We start from the raw sequence: 18,230 nt of genomic DNA, 5'->3' as shown, positions 1-18,230 counted from the left end.
GGTTGTGTGCACGCCCCTAATATGGTGGTCTGGCCCCTTGTCGGTTTTCGTCTTGGGCCTCATCAGGCAGCCCATGTGTGCAAGGAAGATCCAGAAGACTTGACGTATACTCCAAAACGCTGGATTTGTAGAGGACTCTGCCTCCCCATACGTACCTGACTAGGATCTTGTACCGTAGGACCCCCAGGTACCTATATAAACCGAGGGGCTTGGCTCATAGAGAACACATTACAATTTCTCGGTTGTTTTACCTATACTCTGTACACACTCCGACGAAATCACAAGCAGGACGTAGGGTTTTATCTCCTCGGAGAGCATGAACCTGGGTAAAACTTGTGTCCCTGTTACCATCACTCCAAGACATCTAGCTTATGATCCCCTACCTAGAGATCTACCAGATTTAGCTCCACCACGGGTGCCAAACCCTAGCCGACGGCCAACAATCGCGGCGGCAGCGGGCACTTATCTCTCGCTCAGACATGGATGGGGGTGGTGCGGAGGCGCAAGGAGTCGCGGTTCGTTGGTGGTTTTACCCAGGTTTAGGCCGTTGCGATGGGTAATAGCCCTAGTCTTGCTTTGTGTATATTGATACGAGCTTACAACATATATATTGTAGGTAGATTGGATATTCCCTACCTGGAAAGGGCTCTTGAGGCCTTATATAGGCATCCTCCTATGAGTAAACTAGGAAATTATCTTCGGGCTATCCCCTAAAATCCGACTCGTATAGTTACAAGGAACATATCTCCCGCAACAGTCTGATCCAAGATAGGGTCCCTTTACTTATCTCCTCTGAGTTTCTTCTTTGGTGCATCGTGTTGTGGGCAGGAGAGTCCATACACACTCGCTAGTCGACTTAGTCTATCCACACTTGTAGATAATCGTCGACACCTAAGCAACCTTGGTAGAAAAGCTTAAAACTGGACCACTAAAATTTGAGTAGATTTTTAATACGTTTATACAAAAGTACCTCTTTGCAGTTCAGTTGTAGCCTCCGAGCTGGCTATTTGGTGACTCAAAGTTGTACAGAAAAGTGTGTAACGACCAGATGTCAGGGTCTAGCTTATATATACCATATCCCACCAGTCAGAGTTTCATTCCGAATATCCACTTAAGAGAAAACATTCAAGTCTTACCGAAAAAGGCTTTCATCCCACTTTATAGATAAAGCAAACCACCACAGCTAGAGGGTACCACAGAGATCCACACACACACACACACACACAAAGTCGCACAGCAAAGAGTACAAGAGGGTTCTGCTGAGGGCACAACTCAATAAGCCCTGAAAATAAAAGACAAAGGCGGCAACACCGCAGCGGTGAAGCTAATCCGGCTCAGGTGGTGGAGGAGGAAGCAGCGGCGCCAAGCGAACCCTCTACTCCAATATTGTCCTCTACTTATTGGTTCAAGCCAATCTTTCAGCCACTCAACCTCTCCGGTCCAAGGCTTCACCCCATGAGGGTTTAAGCATGGACGGCATTATCTTTGTCGAAAAAGGCTTTCGCCCCGCTCATTATCTTTTGAAGCACAAGCAAGAGATTCATCACCGCCACGATTATCTTTTGAAGCCACCGCGGTATGCATCTAGTTAGCTCTAAGTTCTCTGTCTGCTGCCATGCCTTGTGACCTAGCTGGGTTGTACCGCCTGAGCTGACGAGTATATGAGCCAATGCAAAACTATTGAGTCGTCAAAATTCACATCTTATCCGGTTATACCAAATCCACGCGCCCAGTTTAAAATTTATGTGCTCTGCATATAATTTCTCACTCACTGACCTTATTTGGTTCGTGTCAGAAATGAAGGTAGTGTGCACTATTCCGTATGTGCTCAGATGATATGGATGCCAGTACTGAGTATCATTAGAAGTACACAAGAATTCCAGAAAAATTTCAAATTGTTCTGCAACCACCACAGCCTTGCCAACAGAAAAATTGAAGTTGTTATCTCTTTCACTGCAATTGTGTTTTAAATGCTGGGTGCAAACAAAAACAATGCAATAGCAGGCCAGGCTGTGTGGCCATGAAGAAAATCTGGCCAGCATGTTATCCATCTGCAAGCTTGCCTTGTAGTTTGGACCTGGCATGTAAGGGAAAGATGCTAAAACAAAATCATGAGATTAAGCAGCTGTGAGGCAACGTGGCCACATTAATATACAAGGTACAAACAAGCAGGTAGTTATGGACCAGCACGGACTCTCAGAAGCATGCAAAGGTTGAATTCACTGTATGAGTTTGATCAAAACTTTTGTTTCCTTTCTGTATGGAGTATTCTGTACATTTCTACATATATATATACACACTGAGAAAGATCAGCAATCCTTTAAAAGGTGGAAGCCAATCGCACGGTGCAAGAGTAGCAGATGTTGAAGAGTATCTATGAGCTAAGAATGTTTAGGAGAGTAACTCTGCTCTGGAGCAATCTCCGGAACAGAATTCCTGCTCCAGCCTCAAGATCTCCGACACTGCACTCTAGGACCTGCAACTGCTCCTCCTTGCAAATAACCGAGTTCTTCTTCTGGAATGCCTTGGAGACGAGAGACCATTTTGGCACTGCGATTTGCTTGGACAAGAGGTGTACTGTTGACTCGAGCAGAGAGGTGGTGATCTCCCTAGCCTCGCTCAACAGCCTGACCATCCTGCAGTCCTCCTTGTCAGATGTAACCTTCTTCGCAGCCTTCTTGAAATGTTTCTTCGCCTTCTTCACCAGGCGGGTGTAAGACTGGATCTTGACTTGAACAGCGGTGTCATCTCCTTTTCTTATCGCCACTTGCAGATCTTGGATAATGTCCTTCAACTCGGTGAAGTCCTCATGCATGGCATTGCAGAGATCTAGCAGCTCAAGGGAGCACTCGGTTTCACCTTCCAACATCTTCCTTTGCTGGGAAGAGCAAATTTGGTTGCTAGGAAGGCACATGATCTCTTCAATGGTGCTGTAGATGTCTCCAAGCCTCCTCAAACCATCAGAGATTGTCTCGATGGTCATGGAGGGTGAAGAGATGCTTGCCTCTAGGCTGTGCAGCTCCTCTTCAACCTTGGTGTGAGGCCTAGAAGGCAAACTAACTGATCTAAGATGGCAAGCCATATATGTTGCTAAGACTCTTTCCTCTGTGTTGAGTACTTGAGGTTTGAAGGTATGAGAATGAGAGAGCGCCTTTCAGTTTGATGTGTTTAGCCTTCTTCTGAGGCCTATTTATACAAAGGAACTGTATGATACAACGCCATTTGAATGGTAGACGCAAGGAATCATGCCAACTCATCTCCAGAGTTTTGTATATCAAGTTTGTGAGATCTGGTGCAACATTTGGAATCTTCGCCCATGTGTAGATCAAATTCTTTAGTGCAGTAGGTGTTCTTCCAATGAGGTATCACATTGTCATGTTCCTTTAACTGGCGACAAGAATCAACCGGATGGTTGGCTCTATTGGTGGATCTTGACATAATTGCGTGCTAAAAAATGTTTATTTTAGTTGCATACGGGTTATCTAGGTATTGTGCTGTTTTTAACTTATTATGTAGGTATTATATGCTGCACAACTCATGCTACCTGCGTTGCCAACTTGGAGTGTTGGAGCTGGCTTGCTTTAGCTATGATAGCAAAATCACTGCACAATGATCCTTTGGCTGTTGTTGTGATAACAAGTAGCATCTGAATAACATGGCCATCTTGTAGTGACGCATTTCAAAACTTGATTTGAAACAGTATGCTGTTAGCTTGTTTGATGGCCGGCAACGATGAGCATTTCTGAGTAACACTAAGGAGGCGTTTGGTTCGAACTCTGGTATCGTTTTCCACTTTCAGGATCGGGAAGCGCCACTTCCGATATTCTCTACTGAATGCGCGTTTTGTTTGGTTCAGGCGCGAGCAAATACAGAGCAGAGAGGATTCTATATCCGGCCGGATCGGGCGTTTTCGCGGATGTGAAGCATTGTATCAGATAGCATCGTAACAGAAAACAGAATGACCGAACCAAATGACTGTTACTGATTTCCGAAAGCGCTGTAATCGGAAGCGGGGTTTATCCACCCAACCAAACGCGTCGTAATTCTATATTCTGAAGATCCGTCTGAGTTAAATGCTCCAAAGTTGTTCTTTCTTGAAGACATTATCGAAGCTATCTTCAGAGCAGCATAAACAGTAAACTGATCCTCTAAAAGGTGGGTGCCTATCACAGTGAACCGTAGGCAATGTATCATCCATGTACAAGCTTGAGCATTCAGAAAAGAAACTCTGCTCTGGATCAGTCTCCTCAACAAAGTCTAAGCACTGCCCTCATCAAGAACAACGAAACTCCAGTTTCAGTAAGTGCTCCTTGTTGCATGGAAGTCTTTTCTTGTGAAATTTATTGGAGACAGGATACCACTTGTTATAACTCGGCATCACAATTTGCTTTGGATGACTGAAGCATTGAAGCATTGAAGCAACGACCTCTCTTGCTCCAGCCAACAGTTTGACCACCCTCCTTGTCAGCTGAAGGAGATTTCTGTTGATCTTCTTCCACTGTTTTGGCGCCATCTTGGTCAGATGAATGAAGGACTGTATCTTGGCCTGAGAGCCAATGTAATTTCCCGAGTACTTGTCTTGAGCTTAGAAAAGCTCTCTAGGATGGCATTGCAGATGTCCACAGCTTACCTTTGTTGCTCTGGCAAAGGATAATTTGGCTGCATATGATCTCCTTGATGCTATTGTACACAAGTACACACCTCCTGAAGCCATCGAACATTGTTTCAATGGTAGCCAAAGGTGAAGAGATCTTCGCCTTGAGAGAAAAGAAGTTTTGCTGGCTAGCCATGGCTGGAATGGTGATGGTGTGGTGTGCTTTCTATGTAGGTGGAAACGGAAGAGATTCAGAGAAAAGAAATTTTGCTGCAATGGTGCTTAACCGGTATGGTTTGCCTCTATATATAAGCACAAGCCTTGCAAAGGCCTTGTAGACAATAAGAATCTCGTCGCTGATGTGGTGCTGCACCGCAGCAACCCATCTCCACGACAAGCTGATTTTTCTTTTGTATGTCTGATCAGTGTAAGTAGCATCTTCAACTATTTGCCTCTGGTTGAGCTTATGGGCACCTTGTCATGTCTCCACTATGGGCAGCAAAATCATCTGCACGAGCGCGCAGTTTGATGTCAGATACAGATCCAGATCATGAGATTGGTGAGCTAGTGGAGAGAAATGGATAGTTGTTGCTGATTGGAGGTGGAGGAACAGTTGACTTCACCTTTGAGCTCCAACGCAACACGATGTGTTTGTCTGGTGAGCATCGCTGGCATGTTTCCACTAGGGCTATTAACTACCTCATGTGATCCGTTGCAACCTAAGGGTGCATTAGGTGCTCCTAACTAGGCCTAACACGTTCTCATCTCTTAAGCTACTGACAGCAAGGAAAGGCGTGGCAGTTTACTCAATTATTGCTTGTTCTCGTGATACGTGCATTCTTAAATAGTTCTTTAATTGGGAATCCTGATCAAGTAGTTTTCCATCCGTGTATATTCTGGTTGATCAGCAAATAGTAGTGGTTGTTATGTAGTGCTAACTTGGCGTGCTATTTCTAGGAGAACAACATCCTTTGTATTACTCCCTCCGTTCTGAAATAATTGTCGTTGGGGGCATCACTCCGACCAGGTGAAATAGTGTGAAAGTACAATACTACCCCCGATTTGAAATCCATCGGGAGGCGTCTTCCTCCGTCGCTCCTCCCCTACGCCAGGCTTCTCCGCCGTCGCTGCTCCCTTTCGCCGGGCTCATCCGGCGTCCTTCCCCGCCGCGGTCCGCAGCTCCCTCATCGGCCGCCCTTCCACGCCAAGGTCCGCAGCTCCCTCGCCGGCCGCCCTTCCCGCCGGCTGCCTGCTCCGCCACAACTTCGGATCCTTCGCTGCTGGCCACAGATCCTTCGTCGGCCGCCTCCCCCACTCCAATCAAGAGCTCAAAGTCAGCCGTTGCGCTGTCCACTTCTGCTGCTCCTCTCGTCTCTGCTCCTCTCCACTCCAATCAAGAGAATCTGCAATTGATCCAAAAAACAGGTCAATTGATGTCAATTTGATTAACTAAATCATCCAAAAGCCAGAATGATAAGTCCATATGCTACTGTTGATCCCAAGACCGGAATGACAAGTTCAGGTGTTCCTCAATTGAGGAATTTGATTAACTAAGTCATCCAAAAACCAGAATGATAAGGCCCCATGCTACTGTTGATCCCAATTTTGATGCATATCAATTGCTGTTTGAGTTCTCCAAATGAACAGGAGTACTCCTCGATTTTGATATGAAATCACCATGATACTGTAGGTCCTTAAGCCCTCCTGTCAAACAAAATAATGTACTGATCTTGAAATACTCCTGTCAAACAAAATAATGTACTCCTCTGACAGGAAGATCCTTAAGCCCTCTCTGACAGGAAGATCTTTCATTGGCACAAAAGGGGTACCGCAAAAATAAAATAAACATTTGAGCATTTCACCCTTCACGGCTAAAAGTATGTTACCTCTGATCTTTCAAAGTCTCCGGTCAGATTTCATTTTGGGCACGCCATCTGTATTACGCGTATGTCAGAAAAATATTGAATAAACAAGCATGTGAGATAACTTTGGCTCAGAGATGTGAGATAAACAAGCATGTGAGTAGAAGATCTTGAGCCTTTTAAACTACAGCAACAACAGTATACAGATAAGCAATCATTTTTATGCTCTGCTCATCATCTCCAGACAGAAAATTACTCATCGAACTAAATACTCAACTTGGTACAGGCAACTTAATTTACTTGAATTCAGGGTACAAAATAATCACAGAAATGCGCAGGCAGGATTCTATGTTCGCCACATCAAATAATCATAACTCTAAATCACAGTTAAATAATGTATGTGTATCGAACCAAAGAGGAAGTTCTCCTGAACATGCCGGTGGCCTCCTCCATCTCCTTGAGGGTGAACACCATGGAGCAGTTGCGCTTCTTCGGCGCGGGCAGCGGCAGTGGCTCCTTCACCTGTCACAGCTCGGCCGTCTTGTACACCCCTGCAGAAGAAAAAAAATCAGATAACCAAATTCTCATGGCATACTTTTTTTTCTTTTGGAAGTTTTCATGGCATACTTTGAAGAATGTTGCACTGAAGAAGCAGATGATCATACAGTGACAAATCACTTTGCCAACAACAAAGTGGGAATGAAATAGAGGGTTGCACTCACAAGGATTCAACTGGTCAAGTGATTTGCTTCTCCTCTCACTCCAACCACAACCCAATCTTCAGTCATCTCACTGGTGTTGCAGGTTCAGTGTGATGACAGTGCTCGACCGTCTCCGTTATTGACTTGCTGATGATCTTGATTGCTTGGACCGGCAAGGCTGCTGGCAGTACCAACCGGGACCTAAACCGGAGCATAATCAAGAGTAAGCATGTCCAATTAGGCACGGTAAAGAGAATGAGAGACACAGTAAAACAGCAAAACGAAATTCAGTAAATAAAAACACTAGACATAGTCCATCAATGTGTATTTCTGAAAAGGGGAGAGAGCGAGTGCGAGGGGCAAAAGGGGAAAGCGGAGAAATATTACAACGTGACGAAAAATGAACTGGTTATCTCCAGCGATAATTATTTCGGAACGGAGGGAGTAGATCCTGTTGAGGTTTTGATGAGCATATCATGCAATTGGCATGACCATCTCATTAACTCACACCAAAGTGTTGCAGGTATAAACTTGAAGAAAGAAATACAGATTACTTCCGTAACAGTCAATAGATGACCAGTGAGATCCACAAATGAGGATTGCGTACTAACCATGAATCTTAAGGCAGGTATGACGCAACCGGTAACTTTGCAATGTTTACTTGTGAAAGAAACCTGCATGTAGGTCTAACATCATTGACGTTATCGTTTACCGCAAAAATGTAACCTGTAAAACAAATCGCTTAGTTCCTAATTAACAACCAAACAAATACGTGATGGATTGACAGCATACGCATTTTATTTTGTCATGCATATCCATCACAAAGAAGGGGAGCCTTGGCGCAGTGGTAAAGCTGCTGCCTTGTGACCATGAGGTCATGGGTTCAAGTCCTGGAAACAGTCTCTTACAGAAATGTAGGGAAAGGCTGCGTACTATAGACCCAAAGTGGTCGGACCCTTCCCTGGACCCTGCGCAAGCGGGAGCTACATGCACCAGGTCGCCAATTCACCTGGGCTAACTCTTTACCCAATCCAACATATGAGAAGTTGGATCGGGTGCTAGCAAGTGCCGAATGGGAGCAGAAATTCCCTCTCGTCACGGTTCAGGCTCTCACGCGAGGGATTTCGGACCACACGCCTTTGTTCGTCGACTCTGGTGAACCAAGGCACGTGGGAAACAAAAATACCTTCTCTTTCGAAACGGCGTGGTTTGAACGAGAAGGTTTCCTGGATCTCGTAGCTAGGGAGTGGGCTACGGATACTGGGGGAAGATCGTCCGTCGAGCGATGGCAGAATAAGATCAGGCATTTGAGGAGCTTTCTACGGGGATGGGCCAAACACCTAAGTGGAGTTTATAAGATTGAAAAGGATAGACTCCTACATCTTATACGATCCTTAGATGTTAAAGTTGAATCTACAATTCTGCAGTGTGCTGAATTGTCTTGTAAGCTTGATGCGGAGAAGAGGTTGAAGGAACTTCTCCGTGAAGAAGAGCTGAAGTGGGCGCTCAGAGCAAAGGTTCGCAAAGTAATCCAAGGGGATGCGAATACTCAATTCTTTCATCTTATTGCAAATGGCAAACATAGAAAGAAAAGAATTTTTCAGCTAGAGCAAGATGAAGGCACAATTGTGGGTCACGATAATCTGAAGATCTACATCACCGATTATTATAAGCAGTTATTTGGACCGCCGGAGGATAGCGCGGTGTCCCTCGATGAGTCCAGGACTGAGGATATGCCTCAACTAACTGCTTCTGATAATGCTACCTTGATTGCACCGTTTACGGAAAAGGAAGTTTTCGATGCCATTACCCAGATGGAGAACAATAAGGCTCCTGGGCCGGATGGGTTTCCGGCGGAGTTTTATAAAAAATGTTGGCATATTATCAAGGGGGATCTTTTACCCATGTTTCATGACCTTTTTGCTGGACGGCTTCATCTATTTCACCTGAATTTTAGAACCATAACCTTGCTACCAAAGAAGACAGATGCTCTGAGGATTGAGCAGTTCCGGCCTATTTGTCTTTTGAATGTTAGTTTCAAATTTTTTACCAAGGTTGGGACGAATAGACTCACACAGATTGCGCATTCTGTGGTGCAGCAATCCCAGACTGCTTTCATGCCAGATAGAAACATCCTAGAAGGGGTGGTGGTTTTGCATGAAACGCTCCATGAAATCCACTCAAAGAAACTCGATGGAGTCATTTTTAAAGTGGACTTTGAGAAAGCGTACGACAAAGTTAAGTGGCCTTTCCTGCAACAAGCTTTGCGTATGAAAGGGTTCGACGAGGGCTGGAGGAGCCAGATTGAATCGTTCACGCAGAAGGGTAGTGTTGGTATTAAAGTGAATGACGACATTGGTCATTATTTCCAGACACACAAGGGCTTGCGGCAAGGAGATCCGATGTCCCCTATTCTGTTCAACATAGTTGTGGATATGTTGGCTGTTCTGTTAGGTAGGGCCAAGGAGGCAGGCCAAGTTGGAGGCTTGGTGCCTCATTTAGTTGATGGAGGTATCTCCATCCTGCAGTACGGTGATGATACTATTATCTTCATGGAGCATGACTTGGTAAAAGCGAGAAATATGAAGCTGTTGCTTTGTTTGTTTGAGCAATTGAGTGGGCTCAAAATTAACTTCCATAAAAGCGAGCTATTCTGCTTTGGTAGAGCCAAAGAGGAACAAGAATCCTATAAACAACTGTTTGGGTGTGGTTTGGGGGAGCTGCCATTCACATACCTAGGAATTCCTATACATCACCGTAGGCTTACGAACAATGAATGGAAGTGTATTGAAGATCGATTTGAGAAAAAGCTAAGCTGTTGGAAGGGTAAGCTCATGTCATATGGAGGCCGGTTAATTCTTATTAATTCGGTGCTGACGAGCATGCCCATGTTCCTTCTGTCTTTCTTTGAAGTACCGGTTGGGATAAGGAAAAGACTGGACTTCTATCGATCGCGTTTCTTTTGGCAGGAAGATGAGCTAAAAAGAAAATACCGGTTAGCGAAGTGGGATATCATTTGTAGGCCTAAAGACCAAGGGGGTATGGGGATTGAAAATCTCGAGGTCAAGAACCGATGCCTTCTTAGCAAGTGGTTATGGAAGTTATCTTCAGGAACTGAAGCCACTTGGGCACAAATCCTTCGTAATAAGTATCTTCAAACCAAAACTTTGTCTCAGGTCACGGGTAGACCGACTGATTCACCCTTTTGGAAAGGGCTAATGAAAGTTAAGCTTTCATTCTTTCAGAGGGCAAAGCATGTTGTTGGAAACGGTGCCAGCACGAGATTCTGGGAGGATTGTTGGCTCGGTGATACGCCCCTTGCAATCCAGTATCCGGCGTTGTATCGTGTTGTACAAAGGCGCGATGCTATGGTTACAACAGTTTTTCGTTCCATTCCACTTAATATTCATTTTAGAAGATCGTTAGTGGGCAATCGTTGGGAACAGTGGCTGCATCTAGTTGGGAGACTCATGCAGGTCCAGCTTTCACAACAACCTGATAAACTGCGCTGGAACCTCACTAGGTCCGGGGAATTCACTGTTAAATCAATGTACGTTGCTGTTATTAATTCCAGCTCGATCCCGACCTCCAAGCATGTGTGGGATGTTAAAGTTCCTTTGAAGATTAAGGTGTTTATGTGGTTTCTCCATAAACAAGTTATCTTAACAAAGGATAATTTAACAAAGCGCAATTGGACAGGTCCTACTAGGTGTAGTTTCTGTGATCAGGGTGAAACCATTAAGCATCTATTCTTTGATTGCCCACTAGCTAGAATTCTTTGGACAACTGTTCATGTGGCTTTCAATATTACTCCACCAATTTCTGTGAACATGATGTTTGGAGCTTGGCTTAACAGGGTAGAGCCCGGGTTAGCTAAGCATATTCGCGTGGGGGTGTGCGCCTTAGTGTGGGCGCTTTGGAATTGCAGAAATGATCTTGTTTTTAACAGAACAACAAACACTCATGTTTTGCAGGTTATCTTCAGAGCCACGGCACTTATCCGTTCCTGGTCGCTACTCACTCCGACGGAGGCCAGGGAGCGTTTGGTTACTGGTGCTATCCGATGGGAGACGGTAGCACGGGATATCTTCAGCCGGTTTGGATGGCGGTCATGTAATAGGATAGGCAATTAGTTTACCTGTCTTTTGTTCAGCCAACCGGTTGTGGTTTATCCTTTGTTGGGCTAGCTTATGTATCTAGCCTTTGGGCTCTGTGTGAGCCTTGTCGTTTGTTTTTTTTAGTTTGCTACTACTGAGACTTCGAGACCTTGTGGATGTTTTATTTTTAATAAGATGGCCGTATGCATCGTGCTGATGCAGAGGCCGGGGATCCCCCCTTTTCAAAAAAAAAGGGCAAAGCTTGATTGGCGATGCACTCCACACAAAGGCACCTAAAACTCATGACAGATGAAGCAAGGCAAGACATATCCAACCCAAAGGGGCCACAAGAACTTGATGCAGCCCGGGACTTGGAGAGCGAAGCACCTTCTTTGACTGAAAAAGGCTTTCGCCTTGCTTTATATATAAAGCAACATGGCCAAACCGATACAAGGTGATGAGGAAAATCCTCTTACAAAGCAGATCAAAGATAAAACAAGATATTACAAGAGTGCCCACATCCTAAGACAAAACACCCGAGGCTATTGACAAGAAGAGAACTCGCGCTTCCAAGAGAGACCATCAGACTTCGATGGAACGCACACACTAAGTTGTCGTCGGAGAGGACCCCCTATCCTCTCTCTTCAGGCCGTGGAGCGCCGATCCTACCTGCAGACGCGGAGGACCGAGAGCGATGCCACCAAAGTCATGTGTAAAAGATAAGAAGCTGCTAGGAACGCCTCTTGCCAGAGCCGAGGAGGCATCCAGAAAGAGGATCCGAGCTCGCCCGCCGATGTCGAAGAGACGTAACCTAAGGGTGCCTGAGCTCCACAGTAATGCTCCCAAGAGGGTGACGACGCCACATGCCGCCGTCGCCGCGATCGAAAGACGGTCGAGTGTTTTCACCCGAAGCCCTGAAATGGAAGGAGAACCACAACGATGCCCCCAAGAGGGACGTGACGCCCACAGGCATCGCCGCCGCTGGCGTCGAAGCACGAAGCTTTCACCCGGAGTCTCACCCATGCCACACCGAGGTACCACGGTCCAAGTCCGTCACCACCAAAACAAACCTCCACAACATGATCTGGGTGACACCGCTGCCGAAGCACCGCGACCACCAGGTTTTCTGCCGCCTCCCTCCTCACCATCCACAAGACCAAGGAGAAATGCCACCACCACCGCTACGCTGCTTGCCATAGAGCCAGACACGCGGCCTCGCCATCCAGGGCCGCCGTCCGAGAGCCCCAACACTCAGCACCACCGTCGGTTAACACATATTTCGCCCAGAGAAGTAGATCCACCACGACCCTCACCGGCGCCCCCCACTTACCCCCAACAAGCAATGTAAGGGGAAAGCCAGACGGCTATAGGAGCTCCAAACCACGCACGGAAGATGGCGGCCACGACCCCTGGTCACGGCTGCCCATCCGGCTCACCGGAATCCACCCTGCCCCAGATCTGGGCAGGGGTCGTCGTCACCTCGGGCATCAGCCCCCGGCGCCAGGCCGGGCGAGGCGGCCATCGCCACCCCTGCTGTGACCACCTCATGAAGAAGGCGGTGGCCACAACTCCGCAGGCCGCGACCACCAACCGGGTCGAGAGCCCCGCCGGACCCTAGATCTGGGCCGGGGCGGGCGCAAGGTCGGAGCATCACCAAGTCGAGGAGAGAGCACGACGCCAGCTCTCTTGCCGTGACCATCGCCTCCCAAGCAGAGCACCTCCAGTAGTGCGACGAAGGAGCCCCCACCGACGGCAGCAGCTAGGGTTAGTGAGGGCTAGAGGAGAGGGAGGGAGAGGAAGCGGAGAAGGAGACCACCGTGCCGCCGCCTACCCACATCGGGACTTTGCCCGGTGGGGACGCCGGCAGCGGCGAGGGAGGAAGGGCAGGGGAGGCGGCAGTGGGTTGGGGGAGCCGCCCGTGTCGCCCTTGGGGACGACGCAAAGCACCTTCTTTCTCTAGCACCGAAGGGGGACCCTACCCCCTCGCTTTGGATCGAAAGGCAGTGCACCATCAAGATGTAGAGATGCTCACCGAAGAGCAAGAAGAGTACCGGCCACAATGCCCAGAGCAACAATTTAGCAACCACCTTGAATTGGGCACGCCTTACCAGCTGCACCGCCGCAGCCCAGAACAACCAAGTGGAGTGGGGGAACTTCCAAGAGCAATCGCCATCAAGGAGCCAGCAGGGCACCGAGGTGCAGAGTAACAAGCGAGTAAAGCAACCAGCTACAATGGAAAGCCCGGGTCCTCTGGCTTCTGTCGGGACGCTATCGCCGAGAAGGGAACCCTATCCCCTTCCGCTAAGATCGAAGATGCCGTACCGTCGGAACTGAACAACACGAGCCGCCATCGAAGAGACACCAACCTGAAGCACGCAGACACCTGTAGCACTACGCTCCACCGCACCAAAGAAACCCAAAGCTGCCGAGCTCCACCGTCAGCGTTGCCTCAACCTAACCCAACCACCCAAGACATCGCCTCCTAGAAGGGCACGATGCACATGGCGCCACCGCCGCCCAATTCGAGATGGATTTTGGGCTTTCACTCGGGTGTGGGATCAGGGTGGATTGTAGGACCTCGACGGCGCCTCCAAGGAGGAAAGTGGCGACCTTGGCCGTCACCAACGTCGGGCCAGACCAGGGATTCCCCCAGTCCCTAACCCCTCCACCAGAACCCTCCTGCACCAGGCAAACGGACGAGGCCGGCTGCCGCCGAGGCCAAAGGGAGAGAGAGGGCAGGGGAGAGGAGCTTGAACCTCCAGATCTGACGCAGGGCAGCACTGCGTGGCGACCAACTCCCGCCGGTGGCTCACCGCCCTCACGGCCAAGCCTCCGACCAGCTTTACCTCCCGCGCGCGCCTAGGATCCGCAGTCTTCCACCAAGGGGTAGAGCGACTAGATCCCTGCCGCCACCATCACCGGCACCCGCACGGGCTTGTCCGACGGCCGTCTTGGGTGGCAGCAAGGGGGGAGGTGGATGGGGAAGGTGGCGGCAGGAGGCAAACCCTAGTCGCCCCCGAGTCGCCTGCCCGGGCGACGCGAGGGCCTCTCCACCTATACCGAATTTTCTTTTGGAGAGAACACTCAATTCTGAATTAATTCCCTGAGCAGATGTCCTGCTCCATTCTGAAGATCTCCGATAAGCATGTACAGAAACATGCTTTTGATGTGTGCCAATAAGCATATAAACTATGGAAAGGAACACAAACTTTGCGTCCTGGCAAAGTTTGGATTAGTTCTTGCCCAAATTATTGTGAATCCTGTAGGACAAAAGCAGAGTTGTGGCTCCAGGGTACATGTTTGTGCTAATTTTTTTTGCCTCGATGCTTTAATGATACAGATGTTAACGATATTATAATTTGAGTACACTAATTTGGAATTTGTTGCATTCTGAAGCAAGAAATATATTCACTTGTAGTGCGCACAGCCATGTGGTGGTGGTGGTGGAAATCTGGCATGCTTCATGCCTAAGGAACAAGATTGACTAACCAAGGATATCAAAATAAAGTGTACTGGGATGACAAACACATCTTCAAGCATGAAATGGTCGAATGGATCAAAACTTTGGTTTCTCTTTCTATGGTTTCCTGTACATTTATACTGTATAGTGTATACATATGGAAAAATTGCATGAAGATCAGCTATTCCTTAAAAGGCGGATGCCAACCACAGGGCGTCAAGAGTGACTTGGAGTATCTACGAGCTAAGAATGTTGAGTAGAGAAACTCTGCACTGGACTAATTTCCTGAACAGATGTCCTGCTCCACTCTCAAGATCTCCGGTACTGCACTCTAGCTCCTGCAATTGCTCCTCTTTGCAGACAACTGCCTTCTTTTGGTGAAATGCCTTGGAAACAAGAGACTGTTTAGGCATTTCAATTTTCTTCGACAAGAGATGGAGTGTGGACTCCAGCAGAGAGACAGAGATCCCTCTGGCCTTGGTCAATAGCATGACCATCTTGCAATCTGCAGGAGTCTTTTTTATGGCCTTCTTGAAATGATTCTTGGCCTTCTTCGCCAAGCGGGCATAAGATTGGATCTTGGCTTGAGCAGCTGCATCATCCCCTTTTTTTAGAGCCACTTGCAGCTCTTGGATGATGGCCTTTATTTCGACGAAGATCTCTTGCATGTTACTGTAGAGGTCCAACAACTCAAGAGAGCATTCCATCTCTCCATCCAACATCTTCCTCTGCTGAGTGGAGCTAACTTGGTTTCTTGGTAGGCAAATCACCTCTTCAACACCATTGTAGATGTCTCCGAGCCTCCTCAGACCATCACACATCATGCCGATGGTGATGGAAGAAGAGATGCTTGCCTCTAGGCTCAGCAGTTCTTGCTCGACCTCGGTCTCATTGGCCTGAGGCCTAGAAGGCAAACTTATGGATCTCATGTGGAAAGCCATATCTGATCTGGAAGCTTTTCTATGTATCGTTGTGAAAGAGAGTAGAGAGGAGAAGAGTAGAACAACTTCTGGTTTGATGTTACCATTCGGCAGAGGCCTATATATACAGAAGAAGTGTATAAGCAGTAGCAGTCAACTGGTAGACATGAAGAATCACGCCATTACATCTCCCAGATGCTGTCTTCTATGGCTTGAGATCTGGCAGCAGCATCTCGATTACAACAGCAAAGTCGTCTCATGTTTAGTACAAGTAATTTTTTAGTGTGTCCACTACTATTATCATGTTCCAACAATCGGCAGCAAAGAACCAGCAGTGTGGTGAAGTCTGGCGGTGGATCTTGGTACAATTTTTTTAATGGATTGCTAACCCAGCATATTTAGCTGTGAGCGTGTAATGCTGGCTGCCGCCCTGTCGTCCGTTCTGGTATTTTCTTTGGTGGAAACTCTTGCTAATCAGAAACTGAAGCTTTGTGCGCAGGTGCTGGCATGCTATGGTGATAGGAAACAAGATCCACTTGACAAGGATCATGGGCTGGTTGCTGGATCAATATTTTATCCCTATTCTTTTTGTTCAAACCACCCACCGTGTGAGTAGCATGACCATTTCATATCAAACCATTTGTTGAAATGAGCCTTTGGTGTGTGCCCCTGGACATATATTTTTATTATGATTTTCACACAACCTTTACCCATTATTCTTACTTATTGAGTACCAAACATCAGCCGTCTTTATTTTTTCTGAATTTGTAAGTACCGAAATAGGCTTACGCCCCGCTATATTGATATAGCAACCACCCGATACAACAATCCGATCCACGCTGGGGCAAACAGCACAAGCACGCCCAAAAGAAATAACAAGAGAAAATAAGAGAAGAAATGCCAACAACGTCGGATCAACGAAAGCTACGGCACACCGCGATCGCTGCGCCCACCAAAGATAACCACCACGCTCCAAAGCCACCGAGTTGCCGTGTACCAAGCACCACCTTCAAGAAGGAATGCGACGATGACGACGCTGCTGCCCGGACGAATCCTAGGATTTCTCCCGGTACACGGAGGGTAGAGGGGGGAGAGGGTCACCCGACGCCCTTCAAGAAGGATGGCGGCGCCCGCAGGCGTCACCGCGTTGGTGCCGGCAAGACCCGACATGGATTTCTCCCGACCTCTCGCGCCCACCACCCAGGACCAACCTTCGGCTCCACCACACCCGGCGCCCACCAACATGCGCCAACAGTCACGAGGACACCGCCGTCGTCTCACCACGGCCAATGAAGCGAGGCCGGCCGGATCCAAACGAGACACCCGAAGACAAGGACCGGCAGCACCGCAGCCACGAGGGAGGGAACAACCTCCACCGGCTTAGGCGGTAGCAGACCGGGCATAGCAGCAGAGGCACACCAGACCCCCTGTCCGGCCAGGCCCAGCGTGGGCCCGTGAAGCTCCGCCGCCGTGCTGCAGCAGTCGCGGCACAGCAGCTGTCGTCCTTGTCGCAAGGAGCTCGCCAGAAACCACCGGAGAACAGCCCACTGCGGCCACCCAGCAGGCCCGCCCCGACCCAGATCGGGCCCGTAGGCCTAGATCTGGGCCAGCCGGGCGCCGCCGGCCGCTGCAAGCCATGGGTCGTCACCGCCGCCAAGGGGCAACGCCTCCGCACCGCCGCCGTCCAGATCCGCGCCGGAACGCCGCCGGCCGAAGGGGCTCCGCCGCCAGGACCGCTTGCCCGAGCCGGGGTCCAGCGACGAGGGAAGAAGGAGGGCCGCCACCGCCGGACTGCGGGGCGCCGCGCGGGCAACGCCCGGCCGCGCCCGCCGGCGGCAGCGGCGAAGGGGAAGGGGGGCGGGGACTCGCGGGGAGGGGGAGGGGTGGGGAACCGCCCCGGTCGCCTCGCTCGGGGAGGGCGACGCGGGGGGCACGCGGGGGGCAGTTATTCCTTCGTCCGAATTTGTAAGTAAAAAAACCTTCCTTGTAAATTTATATTTTCTTCTGGCTTTTGCTTCTCATTTGAATTTGTTAATTTGATGCATAGCCAGATCTCGAGAGAAGCCATGTGCTGTGTAGAAAAGTTTAGCGCATTACGTGCACCTACATTGAGCTTATCCTGTGACACGCTGCACTTACTTGCTGCAATAATCTTGAAACAGATATATTTAGTACCCTGTAGATGAATAAACAGGTTCATTTTTAGCTAAATAGTTGGATTTAATTCTATGCATACTGTCAGTCTGGTTGATGTTCGTGGGCCCAGCGAAGATTGGTTTTGATATTAGCTGATGGATCCACATAATTCTTGGCTCTGTAACCAGCATATGCCCGGCATTCCATGAGATCGTCATCGGCGTCCAGCCTCTCTTAGCAGCCATCTGGATTGACGTTCTATCTTCATGGCACAGCTATTATTTTCGTGTAGGAAATCCATTGGTGTTAGTTTGTTAAGCATTATATGGAAAGGAGCAAAACAGTTTAGTGGCGGGGCAAGTTTTGATGTTCGGATTTAATTATTCCAAGAGCAGGTAGAACTTGAGATGGATTTGGTTTTTCTTGGGCATGGATTTCAGTGTTGTACGCCATGACATGT

The 18,230-nt window shown here is 48.4% G+C and overlaps 2 protein-coding genes and 1 long non-coding RNA gene across 5 annotated transcripts; all 3 read right to left on the bottom strand.

Annotated features, from left to right (window-relative positions):
• Positions 1-2,164: 2,164 nt before the first annotated feature.
• LOC119341060 lies at positions 2,165-3,146 on the bottom strand. Its single transcript, XM_037612958.1, has one exon. The coding sequence runs from the start codon at positions 3,080-3,082 to the stop codon at positions 2,375-2,377; it is 708 nt and encodes a 235-aa protein (XP_037468855.1). The 5' UTR covers positions 3,083-3,146; the 3' UTR covers positions 2,165-2,374.
• Positions 3,147-5,540: 2,394 nt separating this feature from the next.
• Positions 5,541-14,215, bottom strand: LOC119338702. Of its 3 annotated transcripts, none has more exons than XR_005164092.1 (5): positions 14,011-14,215; positions 7,179-7,358; positions 6,868-7,007; positions 6,481-6,528; positions 5,541-5,997 (listed from the first exon to the last, which is right to left on the bottom strand). It is a non-coding gene; the product is annotated as an uncharacterized LOC119338702 (long non-coding RNA). The 3 variants fall into 3 exon arrangements; XR_005164091.1 differs by adding an exon at positions 7,769-7,831 and having other exon boundaries at positions 5,545-5,997; positions 6,481-7,007; XR_005164090.1 differs by having other exon boundaries at positions 5,549-5,997; positions 6,481-7,007; positions 14,011-14,213.
• A 615-nt stretch (positions 14,216-14,830) lies between these two features.
• Positions 14,831-15,739, bottom strand: LOC119342076. Its single transcript, XM_037613913.1, has one exon. The coding sequence runs from the start codon at positions 15,653-15,655 to the stop codon at positions 14,951-14,953; it is 705 nt and encodes a 234-aa protein (XP_037469810.1). The 5' UTR covers positions 15,656-15,739; the 3' UTR covers positions 14,831-14,950.
• Between the last annotated feature and the right edge of the window lie 2,491 nt (positions 15,740-18,230).

The sequence above is a fragment of the Triticum dicoccoides genome, chromosome 7B (genome assembly GCF_002162155.2).
Source record: "Triticum dicoccoides isolate Atlit2015 ecotype Zavitan chromosome 7B, WEW_v2.0, whole genome shotgun sequence".
Taxonomy (NCBI): Eukaryota; Viridiplantae; Streptophyta; class Magnoliopsida; order Poales; family Poaceae; genus Triticum; species Triticum dicoccoides.
Note: the sequence above shows the minus strand (reverse complement) of the source record. Positions and strands in the feature narration are given on the sequence as shown.

Excerpts from the sequence above, each read along its gene's own strand:
- LOC119341060 (XM_037612958.1), bottom strand. The coding sequence starts at position 3,082 with ATGGCTTGCCATCTTAGATCAGTTAGTTTGCCTTCTAGGCCTCACACC.
- LOC119342076 (XM_037613913.1), bottom strand. The coding sequence starts at position 15,655 with ATGGCTTTCCACATGAGATCCATAAGTTTGCCTTCTAGGCCTCAGGCC.